The sequence below is a fragment of the Calliphora vicina genome, chromosome 5 (assembly GCF_958450345.1).
Source record: "Calliphora vicina chromosome 5, idCalVici1.1, whole genome shotgun sequence".
Taxonomy (NCBI): domain Eukaryota; kingdom Metazoa; phylum Arthropoda; class Insecta; order Diptera; family Calliphoridae; genus Calliphora; species Calliphora vicina.
This window is the reverse complement of record NC_088784.1, coordinates 8,470,610-8,488,840: the sequence shown is the minus strand read 5'-3', so window position 1 is coordinate 8,488,840 and position 18,231 is coordinate 8,470,610. Positions and strand designations below refer to the sequence as shown.

Genomic DNA, 18,231 nt, shown 5'->3' with positions numbered 1-18,231 from the left:
ACATAGATGTTTTACAAAACTTGCCCCCTCCTCCCCGTTGTATTTATTTAGAATTTGTATTCTTATACTTACATATTTTTTGTTCTATACGTTACAATATTCATTATTATTATTTACTTGCGTTTGTTTTTTAAACTTCAGTGATTTTTGACATGTTGTTAGCTGTCAGTTAAGTTTCTGCATAAAAATGTTCTTTTTTTTAACCAGACTACATGTTTAATTTTTTTTTTTATTTTTTTTTTTTTTGTAAATTTAATTCTTGTGAAAAAATAAACCAACCGTAACTTGGAATAAAAAAAGGCTCGTGTTAAATTTAAAATGGAAAAAAGTACATCTACATACAACATACATAGTACGTACTTAATATGTTTGTGTCTTTCATTCAATTGGTGAGAATTTATTTTAGGGTTTAATATGAATTTACTTCAGACAGGAAGAATTTATTCTGGAGAGTTTTTTCTTAGGACAAATTATAAATTTTGTCTTTAATAGTTCTCGATTTTACATACATCTTCATTTTCGTTAGGATAGAATAGCTTGCAATTAGGAAGTAAACTCAAAGCTCATTCATATACTCTTAAAATGTATTTTAAAAATCACTCTCTCTAAACTGAACGAGTTTGTGGTCCCTTTGAAAACAAACCTAACTAATTTGTTTACATTCATAATATATACATTTTTTATGAAGGGTATACAAATAATTTTATATTTATAAAGCCTCCAATTCTTATTAGAAGTGAAATTCACAGTTTTTTAAATAAAAATTTAGAAAAAAAAAATGTTTAATTAAAATTTTGTAATAAAAAATTATCAATTTTTTTATTAATTTTTTTTTTTAATTTTAATTTTTTATATCCAAAATAACTCCTTCGAAACAATGAAAAAATATTAAGAAATCAAAAACTTTAAAACTCCTCAGTTGGCTGTAAAACATTGATTTTATCATTGTAAGAATATACAACTTCCCCGCCAATTGCGAATTCTAAATATTTGAAAATCTATATCTCTCATTCAACCATGAATTGTTTAAAATTTCTTTCAGATTCTGAAGTTAATGGATATTCACATTCAAATTTCAAGACAAAAATTATATTTTTTGGATTTTTTTTTTTATAAAATTTATAAATTTTTTTTATAAAATTTTTTTAAAAAAAAATTTAAATTTATTTGTCTAAAATAATCCCTTCGTGACAATTCATACATATTTATAAATCAAAATCGTTTAAATACCTCAATTGGCTGTAAAACATTGATTTTATCATTGTAAGCAAATACAACTTCCCCGCCAATTGCGAATTCTAAACATTTGAAAATCTATATCTCTCATTTAACCATGAATTTTTTAAAATTTCTTTCAAATTCTGAAGTTAAAGGATATTCGCATTTAAATTTCAAGACAAAAATTATATTTTTTGGATTTTTTTATTAAATTTTGTAGAAAATTCAGCGAAAATTGACGGTTCAGCGAAAATTGCTGAACCGTCAGTTTAGGCCGGGATCGAGTCATACCAAAGAACAACCTGTGAAGCTAAGTCATTTCATGTCGTTTGGATTCTTATCTTATCAACATTTTAAGATTGGTGTGCCTACTTTTTGTGCGTTTGCAAATATGGCCGTATTTTTAAGTCCGGGATCCCAATGATCCTTATGTTGGACTACATGCCGTTTAGATTGTAACTTGACCCACAAAATCATGGCGAATATCCATCATATCCGAAAACGGATCTTTTTGTAAACTCCATGACTCTAAGAAGATCAAACTTATGTTTGGTTTACAATACATTTCAATAAGAATAACCATAAATCTGTGACTTTATGGAAATGGATCTGAAAACATAAAGAAAATAATTCTAGTTCAATCATATATCTTTCTATTATGCCACACTTTTAGCATCAAAAATGTGTGTACTTGTGCTCTTTTAGTTTTCTAGTGTAAAACACACATAAGTTGACACTTCTTTATTAAAGTTTAACACTTTCTTGAAAATTTCTTTAATATTTTGTTTTTCTTAAACAATACAAAAATTAACATACAAAAGACTTTCTTAATTGTTTTATCTCATTTTATAAATCAGCTTACAGAAATAAGAAAAAAATATATAAAATAATGCAGCCTCAACAAAATTTATGCCAAGAAAATGGTCTAACATTTAGCTTATCTGCCACATTTCTAATGAAGAAAATAACACAATAGACGAGAAATGTAAAGAAAAACAAAAAAACAAAAAAAAAGAAACATTGGCAAAATGTCACTTATCTGTCACGCAGCAGTAGCTGTCAAAAGTCATTTGTCATTTTTAATGACATTAACAAAAACAACTAAAAACCCAGACTCAAACATTTCCGCTACATTAGAGGTCTGTTAGTTAGATAGTCTAGCAAATGAAGACAAATATATAAACCTTAGAAGATGGGGAAAAAAGAAAAAATAAAATATATATTTAGTACAAGTTGTAAATTCCTTTGTTTTTCTTTAGTTGCAAAGAAAAATAATATAAAAGAAAATGTACAAAAATTTCACACTTTTTTGTCAGCTAAATACTCTATAGAATAAATTTACATTATATTTGAACAACTTTTAAAAACACATAAATTGAATTGAAAGAAAAAATACATAAAACATAAAAAAGAGATATTGTTAATTTTTGTTTAAACTAAAAAGAAATATTCCCCTGTTTAGTAAAAAAAAAATATTAAGTCTGGGAAAATTTTATTTAATTATAACTAAGAATGTTTAATTTTCCCTGTATTTGCTTGAGAACTTCCTGTTGACTTTTCATTTATTCAAGAATATTGTTATAAATGCATTTGCCATTTTTTTTTTATTTAGAACATTTTATAGCGTGACCAGTACTTAAAGGAAATTGTTACTTGCCATGAATTGTGAGTTAAGATAGTTTATGTTCTTTCTTTTTTTGCATATAACCAGTCATCATCAGATTCACAGGCAATAGTTTACATAATGATGAAAAATTACTTAGTTGTCGGCTAGTTTAGTGTAATACTCAATACAGGGTGGTTTATTGGGAATTGTAGCAAAAGAGATACTAGGTGACCGGGACAACGCATCCTTTAAAAGTTATCCTAGGTCATATTTTACATTCAATCGTACGTCTTTATACAGTCATATTTGATGTTCAATCGTAGGTCTTTATACAGTCATATTTTAGATCCAATTTTAGGTCTTTATACAGTCATATTTTAGTACCAATCGTAGGTCTTAATGCAGTCATATTTTATTTCAAATCGTAGGACTTTATACAGTCATATTTTATGTTCAATCGTGGGTCTTTATACAGTCATATTTGATGTTCAATCGAAAGGTCTTTATACAGTCATATTTTACATTCAATCGTACGTCTTTATACAGTCATATTTTAGTTTCAATTGTAGGTCTTTATACAGTCATAATTTAGTTCCAATCGTAGGTCTTTATACAGTCATGTTTTACTTCAAATCGTAGGTCTTTATACAGTAATTTCTTATGTTCAATCGTAGGTCTTTATACAGTCATATTTTAGTTCCAATTGTCTTTATGTTCAACCGTATCTTTATGTTCAACCGTAGGTTAGGGTTTGACCGAAATATGATGAATCTCAGCAGACAAATACATGTAAACTTGAACCTCCTTTCAAAAGTTGTTGTCACAGCTGCCAGGAACGCTTTCAACTGGATGTAGAACTCGTGGCACTTGTATATTGTGCCTTAATCTCATATGAATAGATTGGTGTTATCGGATCGGAGTCTATTTAAGTTTAATAATCAAATTATCGAAATCATTTTCGGGTTTGCAGCAAAGATTATTTTTTGCAAACATCTCGAGAAGCTCATTTCATTTTTATACCCTCCACCTTCGTGAAAAGGGTCTATAAGTTTGCCATTCCGTTTGTAATTTCAAGAATATAATTTCCCGACCCTATAAAGTATATATATTCTTGATCCTTATAGATAGCGGACTCAATTAAGCCATGCATGCCTGTCTGTTAAAATCAACTTTCCGAAGCCCCCAAATAACTTACATACACGATTCATACATCAATATCTACGGAATTCTTCCGGCTCGGTTGCTATTTAAAATCGAGAAAATCGGTCCACAAATGGATGAGATATAAGGAAAAAAGCGGGACAACCTCGATTTTTGCCCTATTTTTGATCTATATCTGGATTACTAAGTCATTAATATAGACAATATGGATATCTAATAATATATTTGGACCTACAATGGGTCAAAATCGGGAATATTATTTTTTAACCCAAATTTTTTTACCAAAAAAAAATTAAAATTTTTTTTTTTTAAATTTGAAAAAAATTTTGTTTAAATTTTATTTACCGAAAAATATTTAAAATATCGATATTATAGAAAATGAAAAAACAAAAAAAATTTTAAATTTCAAAAAAAAAAAATTAATTTTCCAAATTTTTAAAAAAATTTAAAAAATAATTAGAAAAAAAATTTTTTTCCAAAAATTTAAAAAACAACTGGAAAAAAATTTTGTTTTTAGCAAATACTCTGTTCTGAAATGAAGCGTGTCCCAGAGCGTTCTGTATCGATTGAAACAAATGGTAGGCGGATGGGGCAAGTTCTGGACTATTAGACGGGTGAAGCACAACGGATGACAACGCTACTTTAGTTCGATTGTCATCCACATTAGACCCATAAGTAGCAACTTTGTGAATATTTAAAAAAGTTTGATACATTTAAAAATAACATTTATTATTGAAATACCCTTTTACAAAACTGTTGACGATCGCCGTCGTTTTACTTGTTAGATTCTCAGGAAAATGCACCTACATGAAAAGGAAATTATACATGAAAGCACTGAAACGTAAAGATAGAAATGATACTAACAACTTGTAGCTTGTAAATAAATGTAAGACAAACAGGCAAACAAAGGCAGGTTCTTAAATAATAAATTTTCATTATGCAAAAAACATATGCAGACGGTTATTTGAAATAAAATAAAAAAGTGATAATATGAAAACTAAATTTATGTATAACAAATAAGAAACAAACAAAAATTCATAATAAATTTTATGCTGGGTTATAATCATAAGAGATATTTAAGTGTTAAATAGAAAAGGCCCTTTGAGGAACAACAAATTATAAACAATTTATTAATAAATAATGGTTTTAAACCAAACTTTTACCTAAACAATCATCATTTTAACAAAATACACATTAAATAATAGCAATAATTTATTAGAAACAAAATTTCTATACAAAAATTGATTGATTATTTTGGCAAAAAAAAAAAACATAAATCAAGCAAAAGAAAGTTTATGTTTAAAGAAACCAAATTTAATTATTGGCAAATAAATTAAGCTCACAATACAATCCTAAATCCCATAAATTATTCACTAAATAAAAGAATATTGTTTAAATTCTTAACATATTCAATATACAAATAACTTTTATCTATAAATTGCCACTAAATAACCATCCTCCCATATGGTCTAGTGGCTAGGATATCTGGCTTTCACCCAGAAGGCCCGGGTTCGATTCCCGGTATGGGAAAGTTTTTTTTATATTTTTAAATTCTTTATTAATATTCTTTTGTTCTTGTTTTGTATTGGAAATACATATTAATTGTCCCCCTTTCCAACATCCTCGATAGTATAGTGGTGAGTATCCCCGCCTGTCACGCGGGAGACCGGGGTTCAATTCCCCGTCGGGGAGAATGTTAATTTTTTTTTATTATTTTTAATTTTAAGAATTTCATGTTTGAACTTCTTTTACAGCAATTAAACTGATAACTGGGGGTCGAGTCTGGTTCTGTGAAACGGTGAAATTAAAAAAAAAACTTTTCATTTTCGTTTTCATAAGAACTTTTCACAATTACACAAATCGCGATTCCCGTTCTTGAATTTGTTTTATTCCACTAGTTTTTTCATATGAAAACATTTGAATTTATTTATAATTTTTTCACGAAACGAGAATCAGAAACTCTATGAAAACATGAAAAAACTTTTCATTTCACCATTTCACAGAACCAGAATCGACCACCAGCCTATTTAAATGAAATATAAATGTTTATATTATTCATATTAACACATTTACTATTATTATTTACATTTTCCAATATGACTCTTTAATTCTTTATTATTCTAAAAGAATTCTAAATACACCTCAAATGTAAGGAAAACTCCTAAATTATTCCCTTTTTATGATAAAGAAAACACTAATTGATTTTAAATTTAGGGAAATTTATTGTTGATTTTGTAGCAAAACATTAGGAGATTTCCCTAAATTATAAAAAAGAAATAATTTGGGAGTTTTCCCTCTAATTGTGGTGTATTTATAATTCTTTTAGAATAATAAAAAAATAAAGAGTCATAAAAAATGTAAATAATCATATAAATAGGCTGATAAATTTGTTCCAGTATTCAGTTTAATTGCTACAAAAGAAGTGCAAACATGAAATTCTTCAATTTACTAATCGTAGCCTTTGTGGCTTTTGCTGTTCCTGCCTTGGGCAAGACTTTTACACGCTGCTCCTTGGCAAGGGAAATGTACAACATGGGTGTACCGAAATCTGAACTGGCTCGCTGGACCTGTATTGCTAAACACGAATCGGATTACCGTACTCACGTTGTGGGTCCCGCCAACAGTGATGGCTCCCACGATTACGGTATTTTCCAAATCAACGACAAGTATTGGTGCCAACCTAACAGTGGTCGTTTCTCCTACAACGAATGCGATGTGGATTGTGATGACTTGTTGACCGATAATATCAGCTTGTCGGTTAGATGTGCCCGCCAAGTAAAGGCCCAAGAAGGTTGGCCCTCCTGGACTACTTGGAAATACTGCAGCGGTAATTTGCCCAGCATTAATGAGTGTTTTTAATGCAGTAGGGAAATTGTTATGAGATTAATAATTTATACATTAAATTGATCTAGTTTCATAACAAAAAAAAAAATGAAATTGACTCCTTATTTGTATATCAATTTTTAATATATTAAAGGTTTATTAAATAATTTTCATTATGAATAACAACTTAAGAGTTTATATTTGTTTTAATTTGTTATGAATAATTGCCCAATTCACAATTGGTGTCGTAGCGTTGTAATTTTTTTATTAATGTTTTGTTTTTGTTTCGAAAAATTTGTTTGAAAAATATTTATGACATACAATGCTACAACACTACGACATCAATTGTGAATTGGGCAAATATATTGTTACGAAATTGTACTTGAATTCAAGTATAACGATTTTAAGGGCTGATTTAAAAGTAGCATAATACTCTCAAATAACAGTGCTGTAATAGCAAACTGTAACATATCTGTGGGCATTATTAAATGAAAGCTTTCAGTTGATTTGATCGTAAGTTGCCAACGCTGTATTAGAATATTCGAATTTTGACAGTTAAAGAACAATCTAGAGTGCAAATGGCAGTGTTGTAAATAGTGGCAGAGGTTGCAGTCGTGAGTCAGTTTATCAGAAACGCTTTTCGAATAAACATCTACTGAGTGCCTGTGTGCTGTATTTCTGCGAATTTATAAACGTGTATAAGAAAAACATTGAGTGACTATTTAATTCTGTGGTTGTACATTTTAAATAAATAAAGAGTTGTTACAATTTTCAAACTACTAAACGGCTTTTATTTGCAATCAAAAGTAGCCGGTTTATTTAAAGGAAATAAACCAAACGTTTTGAAAAGGTTAAAACGTAACAATATTATATATTAATTCCTGTTGTTCATATAAGGAGCTTAGGGCCTTTATTCGGACACTACATCTATGTTATAAATAAGGGCCTAAGAAAATAAATGAGGAGCCACAGAACAAAAGGTACTTTCTTGAAAATTTAAAAATTTTGGGAAATTGATTTTTTCTAGAAAATTTCAATCCAAATATTATAGAAATACCAAAAAATCAATTTGTAAAATAATTCGAAAAAGTAGCTTTTGTTCTGCGGCTCCTCAAATATAAATATAATTCTAAGATAAATTCCTTAAAAAATATATTGTAGTAAATTTCAGAGTCTTTAAGCATTAATGTTTAACAAAAATTCATGTGATTATACTTCTTAGTATTAGCAAAACAATGGAAACTTTAAACTTTTCAAAAAAGAAGAATCTAACAGAAAGAAAATGCAAGGAAAGATACATTTTTTTATAGTTTTTATTAAATTTTTTATGCAAATTTTATTTTTTTTATTATTATTTTAATATTAATGCAAAAGATTTATATTTTATGATAAAAATAATTTGGTATATAAAAATATTTCTATTGCTTTTAGCTGTGTAATTATTTTTAAATGCGTTTCCTTTGTTTTGTTTTAAGTTTAAAAGAAAAGAGAGCTCAATAAAATCAAAAAACAGTAGCTGTGTTTTACTATAATTTATTCACACTATTATTAAGAAAAAAAAAACTATATTGTGCATGTTGAGTGAATGAATGAATGCACATCTTAAACACTAAAGAGATTCCAAACCTTTTCAAATCAAACAGCTATACCTTATTTCACTATTAGTTTTCAGATATGTTAGAACTTTTCCCCCATAATTTGCAGAAATGACAAGTTCTTTGTTAATATTAAGCACTCATTGAAATGATTATTCTAAACATAACCATTAGATCAGAAACACTCCTGTCAAAGACCTAACTCAGTTGTCAAGAACCTAAGTGGTGACAATGAATTACACTTCCAATTAATATAATTTTTGTATTGTCAAAAATAACCAGAGATTGAGATAATCTGTCTTAATCTTTTATATCATGTTCTTAAAAGTTAACCAGATTTTCTGCCCCCAACTTTTGGAATCCCTGCCTTCAGAGTGCACACATTTGCCGCCAATCAACAGATTTGTTGTAGCTGTTGTTGTTATATCTGTGTTTAATGAATATTTCAATGCCACCTTCACTGCCTTTAGCTGTCACTACTCAATTAATCATGGATTTTTTTTTTGTCTTACTTCATCGCCTCACTCTCTATCTTTTTGAAAAGATCAATGAAGAAAAATGCAAAATAACAATAATTTTGTAGAGAAAAAAAAGTAAACAACTCAAAGGTCAAAGACAAAATTTTATTGAAAATATAACGTTTATTAAAATTATGGTGGTAGTTACGGATTTCAAGAAATAAATATAACAATATTGAAAGGTCAGGTTAGATATTTGTTTAGCTAAAGTATGGAGCAAATTCAAGTAGCTTTTAGAAAATGAAATAAAAAGTTTTAAACTAAATATCTTTTGAAAGATTAAAATTATTTATTGAACTTGATTTCTTTAATGTGGCTGCATTGCGGTAGCTGTAGGTTTATGTCTAGCTGGTTTCTAAATTATCGGCATATCATCTGTCATTCAGGGCACCTCATTAAAATGTTCTAATTAATTCCAATTACAGCTCTCAGGAGGCCAATTGATATCGCTAAGAATGGTTGCATGAATACCCAAAGTAGAGTGAAAAATATTGATTGTTTGTTGGGATTTGTGACATGCTGGAGCCAATGATCGTTCCAGAATAATCATGACCCCGTATATCTCACCGATCACCGAATTGTTATTTCGATGTTCCTGAATAGAGTCGTGAGTTCTGTCAAATAGACAAATCAGCCTCACAAACTTTTAAGACTCCAAACAAATTGAGTGACTCATTAGCCATAAGAGTTTGGCTGGTTTCTAAATTTTACGCATATCATCGATAATTCAGGACACCCCAGGATCTAATTAATTTCAATCACAGCTCTGAGGAGGCCAATTGACATCGCTAAGAATGCTAGCATGATTACCAAACATCGAGTGCAAAAAAAATATTGTTTATTGGGATTTGAGACAGATGAGCCGCAGCAGCCATACAAACTTTTAAGACTCCTGTCTATGAATTCAATGACTCCTAGTCAGCCAGTGTAGGAAGAGTAGTAGTTCAGGTTAGGCCTTATATGTGGTATTAAGTAGTTCACATGCAGTATCAGTCACAATACCTTTTGGTACTATTAAGAGTGATATATTCATAGGACTGATAATACTGGCGTAAGAAAGTTACCTCAGAAAATTGTTTCCATAAACTCACTTTACAACTGTTCAATCAAAACCAAAAGACTATTTTGAGGCACTTTAATGGCTCATTGGACGATCATTAAACAATGCGGAATTGGATCCCTTTTCAACCGTAATTGTCGCAGCTTCCGGGTTCTTTCAACTTCTCTGCGAATGGCAGGCTTTCAATGTAATAGGATACAGATCTATCTGAGGTAGCGGGAACTATAAACAGACACCTTAGATACATCAATTCAGAAAGCATTTTGTCTTAAGCACCTAGATTTCAGCTTGGAAGCCAATTCATTCGTCGGGAAGTCTATATTGCATTAGTTGTCATGGGAATAAGGAATAAGAAGGCGGTACTTATTACCGGGCCTTGGAGAGGAAGAGAGCCAGATTAGATGGCCAGTCGACTCCTTTTCCTATCTGAAATCAATCTGAGGTCACTATTCTCCTACATCGGGTATACAGGATGGTTGGTGATGTGCTACTTGCTCCAGGGTAACACAACGGGGTCATAGTTTAACGGACCTAGTACCACTCATCTTTCTTTAATCTCATTGAATTGATTGGTTATCAAAAAGGAGTACATTGAAGTTTAAAAGATCAGCAAATATTTACAACTATGGAAAGTAGTAATAAATAGATTTTAAATTATCTATCTTAGATGTATAAAATACTTCCTTCAATAATCTACATTTACTCTTCATTAATCAACAATACCGAAGGCACTTGAAACTTGAACAACAACTTGAAACTGTATTTTTTTATTTTCTCTTCTATAAACCAACATTTTCCCACTAAACACCCTGTTTTTCAACATAATAACTACAAATGTTAAGAATTAAATAATTCTTTAAAAATTATTAAACAAATTATTCCACTCACATAGTAAAACTATAATTGCTTTACGTATTTTTCCCGATAAAATAAATTCCTAATGATTAATATATTTAAATGGACAATAAAATATTCTTGTAATATTTTATTAAGAAATCATGGAAAACTTTTATATAAAATGAAAAACAAAAAATTCTTTTCCAACCAAAAGAACAAAAAGAAACTCAAATTGACATCGTACCACCTGTCAATTATGCACAAGTCGTCGATTTTTACCATGAAATGAATGCGCTGGAATAAAAACTGAAAACAAATGTTTAACGAAAAACTTCTAGAAAAAAATCAAGTGGAATAAAATGTAAAATTAACAATAAAAAGAAAAAAAAATAAAAGAACAGAAGAAATAATTAACATGCTAGCAACGCCTTGGAAAAAATGTGCATCAGAAATTAAATGTATGTAAATAAAAATGTATGATGACGCTTACAATACCGATGAGGATGATGATGATGGTGGTGGTTGATAAACAATTTATGTTTGAACAAAAGAATTGTACATATTTTGGATTATAAACCAAAAGACGGACAACAATTGGTAAGAAAGTATAGCGGGTTAAACATGATTATATAATACGCTACGATTATTACCAAAATGATTTCATGGCTCATATGCATCATAACAAAAGAAATATTAAGAAGCAAATTCTAATTATTGAAAAGCACACTCAACCTACATAAAATATGACAATCAAAATCATTGTGCTGCGGCTCAAGACCTCCTCAATCAGACAATCCAAAAGAGATGAATGTGAGTGCTGCGAACACGAACCTATTTAGCGGTATATAGAACAAACATAACTCAAGAAAACACCAAATTCCTCTTGTGAAAGTTGCACTTTCCAGGATTCAACTAGACATGCAAATGAATTTGTTATTGTTAAGATTGAATTAATAGTATGCCCGTTATTGATCCTCCTCAATAACTCCCAATTTTAACCAAATCATTATGCTGTAACTCAAGACCTCCTCAGCTAGTTAACTCAAGAGAGATGAACGATAATGCAGCGATATTAAGTGAACACGATCCCATATGTACATATATATACGAGAAAGATATGTCAGCGAAACCTCTGCTGATGGATTTGTTAAAGTTCAAATTGAAGGGACCAACATTCTGCCTCTTATCATAACTAGTTTGGACCCTTGATACTTTACAGGAATTTCTGCTTTCCCAGGAGCCAAATTTCTCTCAGAGGGAGAGGGAAATTTGGCTTCCAGACTTCCTCGTCTGGAATGTCGTCTCCGAATTTTGACTTGCAAACTCGTTCGCGATCACATTTCTTTAGAGTTTCCGGTACCCAGGACATCCCAACTTGCGTATAGCTCTTTTACAGTCTACCATTACCTAGGAGTTAATCACATGGCACTCCAAAACCCTCAGAGCTTCTCGACTGTCGACATAGTCACATATATCTAGCAAGTGACGCGTCATGACGATTGCTGATACTTCTAAGACCTTCAAAATCTCTGCCTGGAAGAGAAAATCAGAAGCTGATGTGACTATCTACATCTTAGATCCATGTGTAAGTACAGACAGTCTATCGCATCCAAACGACTCTTTACTTTCTTGGAACATTATTGTTTAAGATTAAGCCAATGCTGTAAAATGAGACATGAACCAATTAAAACCATACTGTACAACTCTGTTATATATTCGACTGCAAGACTGAAATTAGATCCAAGGTTTTTGTATATTCGACCTGTCTGCTGATCTACAATTGTCAATTGTCTCTGGACGAGCTCCACACCTTGATGTTGTGCCCCAAAGGAAAATATGAATTTAATCCTTTTAAATTCGCAGCTTACTAAAGTCTTATCTAGTACTACGAGAGTCAGTGGCCCCAGGAGTTGTCCTGACTTGATATTGGTTAGGAAACTTCTGTGAGCACGTAGTGGCTGTGGTTTAAAACCAGAAGTGGGTAGATGATCGTTGGTTAAAAGACTGATATTTGAGCTAGTGACAAATTTCGGGTTAATCTTAATAAGTGTTGTTGCGGAAACATCAAGGCCATTAAAAGTAACAGATAGAATTTGGCTCTGTGCTCAGGATACGTATTGGAGTGGTGGCATTCGTAATATACTGATCGTTGGGCTAGGTTCTCGGTCGAAGTCTATTGTGTGTGATGTCTGAAATACACACTTTGACTTTTATCGGCCGGGAGCTTTTAAAGTCAAGGCCGGTTGTTCTTTTTCTGTCCTCTTAACTCCCTGTGGAGCATAGGGCCTCTACAAAATTTCTCCAGGATATTCGATCATTCGCAAGTACTTTTACTTCATTCCAGCTTTTTCCGCTGTTTTCTATGTCTTTAAGCAAGCTTCTTTTCCATGTGGTCTTTGGCAATAGCCTTGTGGATTCCAATCTAGGGCTTGGCGGCTTATTTCATCTGGATTCTTCCTAATAGTGTGCCCGATCCATTTCCACTTTCTTCTTCCGGTTGTTACTGCTCTGATAATTGTCCTGGGCTTTGCTAATTTCTAGCTATGATGAAAGCGATTAGATGGCGCGAGCTCTCCGGCAAGAATGTTTGTGCATTGATCTGTGCAGTCAATATACGAAAAGTTGCCAATTGTGTGTTCCTGGCAAGTCGTACAATGGCGGTGATAGACGCATTGATTCTATCCGGTGTAAAGACCACCGTGAAGTTAAGCCGTCAAGTCAGGTACCCACTTTGCTAACCCACGAGAGAGACATTCGAAGGTGACGCTGATTTGAATTCCGTTGTTCCTTTCGTCGCAACTTCGTTCTGGATGATTTTGCTAAACGATGATGGATGAGGTGATGCTCATAAATTTTATTGTCATTCCACTTGCACAATGTAAGCTGGTGATTCAGGGGAATCTAAATGAATTTGGGTCGATGAGATGGGATAACGAACCCACATGCTGAATATCCGAGTTAAAGGTTATACCGAAGAATCAGAATGATTCCCAAACATAGCATTTAGGATGACATTAAGGGATAAAGCATTTTTGAACAAGGAATTTTACTAATCAAAAGTGTAGACAAATACCAAAACCCAAGAAACAACTAGTAGAGCCAGAAGGATTAACAGCGGAACAAGTACAAATATATCCATGTCGAATACCTCAGGACCTCTGAAAGGAATCTAATTAAAATCTTAAGTATTTTATTCCATAATAAAGAGAATCGTTCAGTAGTACTTACAACGATTCAGTTAGAGATTGGAAATCAATTATTTCAAATGTCTCAAACTTAGCATAACTTAACTTAACAAGTAGGGTGTAACAACACAATGTCCAAAGAAGAATGTATCAATGAATGGTGGATACGCTGGGTAACAAAAGAACCGCAAATAAAGAGAATATGACATGAATACCACAGTTAGTATATTTCTTTTGTATTGACTGGTATTGGCCGGCCTGCCTGACTGGCATGGTGCTTCCACCATGTCTTGCCATAAAACCAAACACAACATATTTATCTCAAATACTAAATCAAATGTTTTGATATTGAAAAACTATTGTTTTGAAGTTATTGTTGTTTTTGTTGTTTTTGTTGTTTTTTATTCACAACAACAGCAACAACAAAAATTGATTTATAGTGATTTGCATTAGAAGAAACTATGGGATGAAGCAACTAAATGGAAACCCGTTAATACGGCCACTAAAAATGTGTTAAAAGAAATTAACGGTTTAACGAAAATTTAAAGAAGATGAAGAAGATGCTGAAGATGGAAAATAAAAACTACAATTTCATTGCTAAATAAAACATAAATAAAAATTAAACAATACATTTGAAAACAAAACAAAAGGCCATCACCATCTCAACTTTATAAACAAATCAAAATGTCTTCTTTTTTCTCTTGTTTTTAAACACACAGTGAAAGTGAAATTTAACAAATAAAATGTTGTATTTTTATTAAGAAATTTTACTTAATTTTGTAAATTTTATTAACAAGAAAAGTTCAGTTGGTTTAGACTTATCTTGATTAAGCAGGCCTGCAGCAATGTGCTGAAGTTAACTTTAAAAAAAATACCGGCTAATTTACAAATTAATAAAAAAAAAAAGAAAAATCAATTTACCAATTTTAAATAGCACTTGAGCAGACAGTTCAGATGACATATATCATGATTAGCAAAATAAAATATTAAAAAAAACTATTAAAAAAAAATCTGCCATTAAAACTCCAAAAAATCAAATTGAAAGAAAAAATATCTTAAAAGTGCGTTTTGTGTTAAAATCAAAAACTAGTTTTCCTGGCGAGTTATTTGTTGTGTGTTATTGCCTCCAATATACATATTCATTGAGTGATGTTCATCCATGCATCCATGTGCAAAAACCCACTTATTTTTAGTGTTTTTAAGCGCCAGGCCACCAATTTTCCTCCTCTATTCGGTGCTGGTTATTAACCTTTTGTGTCTGCTTAACCAATTAGAAAAATACTTAATTTCTTTAGCGGCTTACAGCCAAACAATTTATGATATTTAATAGTTATAGTTGTTTGTTAAACAAATACGCTTTGCCAACATGTTGGAAAAATTGTACAAAAAACTGAGGTGAGTTAAGAAACCAAAACAAATCAAAAAAATAACTGTTAAGTTATTGACAAATGTAAAGGTATGAAAACTATTTTGCGAATTTGCGATCCCTCTTGACATGATTTGAGTTCAAATAAGAGTTAGGGTTTGGACAACTTTTTCTGCTATTGGAAAAACAAGGATACGATTTGTTCCAACAAAAGTGAACTTTATTTATTGATGAAAAAATGGATGAAGGTCAATGCTGCAATTGACGTTTCGAAATAATGCAAATCGTGGTTCATTGAAGATAATATACATACCTCTGTTGAACTAGCCGGTTTGCAGACCGGATTTAAACTCGATAGCGAAATTGTAAGGCTACATTACCCAAAATAAAGAATCATTAACGTAGTGCTGATTAAAAAAACAATAAATGTACAATTACAGTTTTAAAACAAAATTTCCATACAAAATTCGTTTTATAAACCTGTAAAAAATTTAAAAATTGGTTTTGAATAAGGTTATAGTACAGGTTAGGTTCATGGGCAGCCACTCGACAAGCAGCTCACTTGGGTGCATTCAAAACTGATCTCATTGTGATACATCGGTTGTCTCTGATGTGAACCAACCACATTCTCCGATGAATTAGTGAATTCGTCTTAGATTCATCCTTGATAGGATTCGAGGATACGTTCCCTCAAGTTTGTCAGAGCCGGGCTTTGGCAGAATAGATGGGACACAGTATCCTCCTCTTCCCAGCCCTCTAGCAGGCTTGCAGACCGGATTTAAATACGATATCGAATTTTTAAGGCTACATTACTCTTAAATAATACCCAAGATACGTTCCCTCAAGTTTTACTGAGTATCTTCCTCTTTCCAACCTTCTAGCACGTGTTCCAATTAGACAGTGTTTTGTAATAAAGGAAACAATTGGCTTTATTTGCTCACGACGGAATTCCATAAGTAGATTCCGTCTGCCGGCATCATATACAGGCGAAGTCGATCTCATTATAACACAGCTAGGTTCATTAGTCCCCCTGTTTTGTGCAGTCTCATAGAGTATCTTCTGTACAACCATCTAGCATTTTGCAAGGGAAATACTTGAAAAGGGATCGATCGCCTCCTCATCAATCATCTTACCCCTTTTGGACAGTTCATCTGATATACAATTACCCTGATTTCCATCGCGTTCCAAGAATGTCTCGCTCATTTAGGGATACCTAGCATTCCTCGGTTAAACCTTGCTATCAGTAAAAATACATATCTCCAGATATTCAATAATACCTCAGCAATTTCCGTCTGAAGGTCTATAGTTAATAACATTTTAAATGAATACAACAAAGATTTAATGATCGAATTTGAAGCACTTTAAATATTATTTTAACGTAATTTTGGGTAAGTTGTTTCAAAATAGTGAAGTTCGTTTTAGAAATATTCTGTATTCTGGATCTTTATAGATGACGAAGTCGATTTGACACTGTTCATATGTTTTTTGAAATACTCTTACCAAGTTCTCGCATAACCTAATCTCCCACATATGGTAGCAATATATCAGCTATAGACAAGAGATTTTTGATATTTAAAATTACCAATATCGCCCTATAAATGATTGATAAATAGGCAAACAAAAATACGGCTACCTCGATTTGTTTATCTAAAATTTATAACTAAACCTGAACTGTTAAAAGATCTGAGATATCTTGTATAACTAATGGATGTACTCATCTGTTAGAAACAGTTTCTTAAAGTCTGCGAGGAAAGAATCATTTAAATCGGTCCTAAATGATCGAATACTTTCGAGTAGGAGAGTCTTTAAATTTGGAAGATTGTTTGGCTTTATCTCAGATACTAAGTTCTGTAATGAAAGGTATTTGAAAGGCCTTCCCAAAGATGTATAAAGCTAGCGTAGTTTAGATCTACAATGGAACAATTTTGGGAAAAATTAACTTATCTTGTCAATGATTTCATTACTTTAAAACCCAACTTTAAAAGGCCTACCTACTTATTTCAAAACATCAAAAGACATAAATATCATTCTTAAACACCTTTCAATGCACAATTACAGCTGTTAGCCACCACCTCTAAAAAACACACCCACATTTTAATAATTATTACTGTACAAATTCAAACACTAATTCAAACATAAATTCAAAATTTAAAAAAAAAAAAACATTTACACCTCAAAGCAAAAAAGAAGACTTTTTTTAAGGAGGCAAACAAGACATAAAATGAAGATGTTTAGTAACCATTAAACTTGAAAATGTTTAGTAGCTATTATGGATATGATTTATGTATGTTTGAAATTAATGAACTAAGTGCAAAACCATAAAAACATATATGTAATTATTTTCCTCTTTTGACTATAAGTATTATTTTATCTTAAGTAATTTCCTTAATTTTCGTTTTTTTTATTTCTATTTTTGCAGTGAATTTTCATCGATTTCCCATAATTATCAAATGGCTCCGAGTGTTTGTCAAACATCACCTAAATTACCGCCACACAATAACACACAATCTGGTGTGCATAGTGGTGGTGGCGGTGTTGGTGTAGGGGGAGTTAATAATGGTGGTCAAGTTGGCGGTGGTACATCATCATCGATTACACAACGCAGTAATTGTGGCAGCAGCAGTATCAATGGTTCAATGGCTTCGTATAAAATGTCCACAACATCGGACACTAGTTGGTCACAGACACAGTATAGCAAGGTAACAAATTAAATAATAATAATAAAAAATAAATAAGAAACAAAAAATTTCCCGTACCGGGAATCGAACCCGGGCCTTCCGGGTGAGAGCCGGATATCCTAACCACTAGACAATACGGGACTTGTATGTTAATGCAACTAATAAAGTATAAATAGAAATACAC

The 18,231-nt window shown here is 31.4% G+C and overlaps 2 protein-coding genes and 3 non-coding genes across 6 annotated transcripts in view; 4 read left to right on the top strand and 1 right to left on the bottom strand.

The window, feature by feature from the left end:
* mwh (multiple wing hairs) overlaps positions 1 to 18,231 on the top strand; it is a 147,931-nt gene that overhangs the window by 125,202 nt on the left and 4,498 nt on the right. For both annotated transcript variants that reach the window (XM_065513558.1, XM_065513557.1), the window contains exon 3: positions 17,789 to 18,068. In XM_065513558.1, the coding sequence (XP_065369630.1) occupies positions 17,789 to 18,068 (280 nt within the window). The remainder of the gene's footprint in view (positions 1 to 17,788; positions 18,069 to 18,231) is intronic.
* Positions 5,444 to 5,515, top strand: TRNAE-UUC (transfer RNA glutamic acid (anticodon UUC)). The gene has a single exon. It is a non-coding gene; the product is annotated as a tRNA-Glu (tRNA).
* TRNAD-GUC (transfer RNA aspartic acid (anticodon GUC)) lies at positions 5,606 to 5,677 on the top strand. Its single transcript has one exon. It is a non-coding gene; the product is annotated as a tRNA-Asp (tRNA).
* LOC135960286 (lysozyme 1-like) lies at positions 6,399 to 6,999 on the top strand. Its single transcript, XM_065511531.1, has one exon. The coding sequence runs from the start codon at positions 6,416 to 6,418 to the stop codon at positions 6,842 to 6,844; it is 429 nt and encodes a 142-aa protein (XP_065367603.1). The 5' UTR covers positions 6,399 to 6,415; the 3' UTR covers positions 6,845 to 6,999.
* On the bottom strand, positions 18,117 to 18,188 carry TRNAE-CUC (transfer RNA glutamic acid (anticodon CUC)). Its single transcript has one exon. It is a non-coding gene; the product is annotated as a tRNA-Glu (tRNA).

What these genes read in the sequence shown, in the direction of transcription:
- LOC135960286 (XM_065511531.1), top strand. Translation starts at nt 6,416, where the DNA reads ATGAAATTCTTCAATTTACTAATCGTAGCCTTTGTGGCTTTTGCTGTT.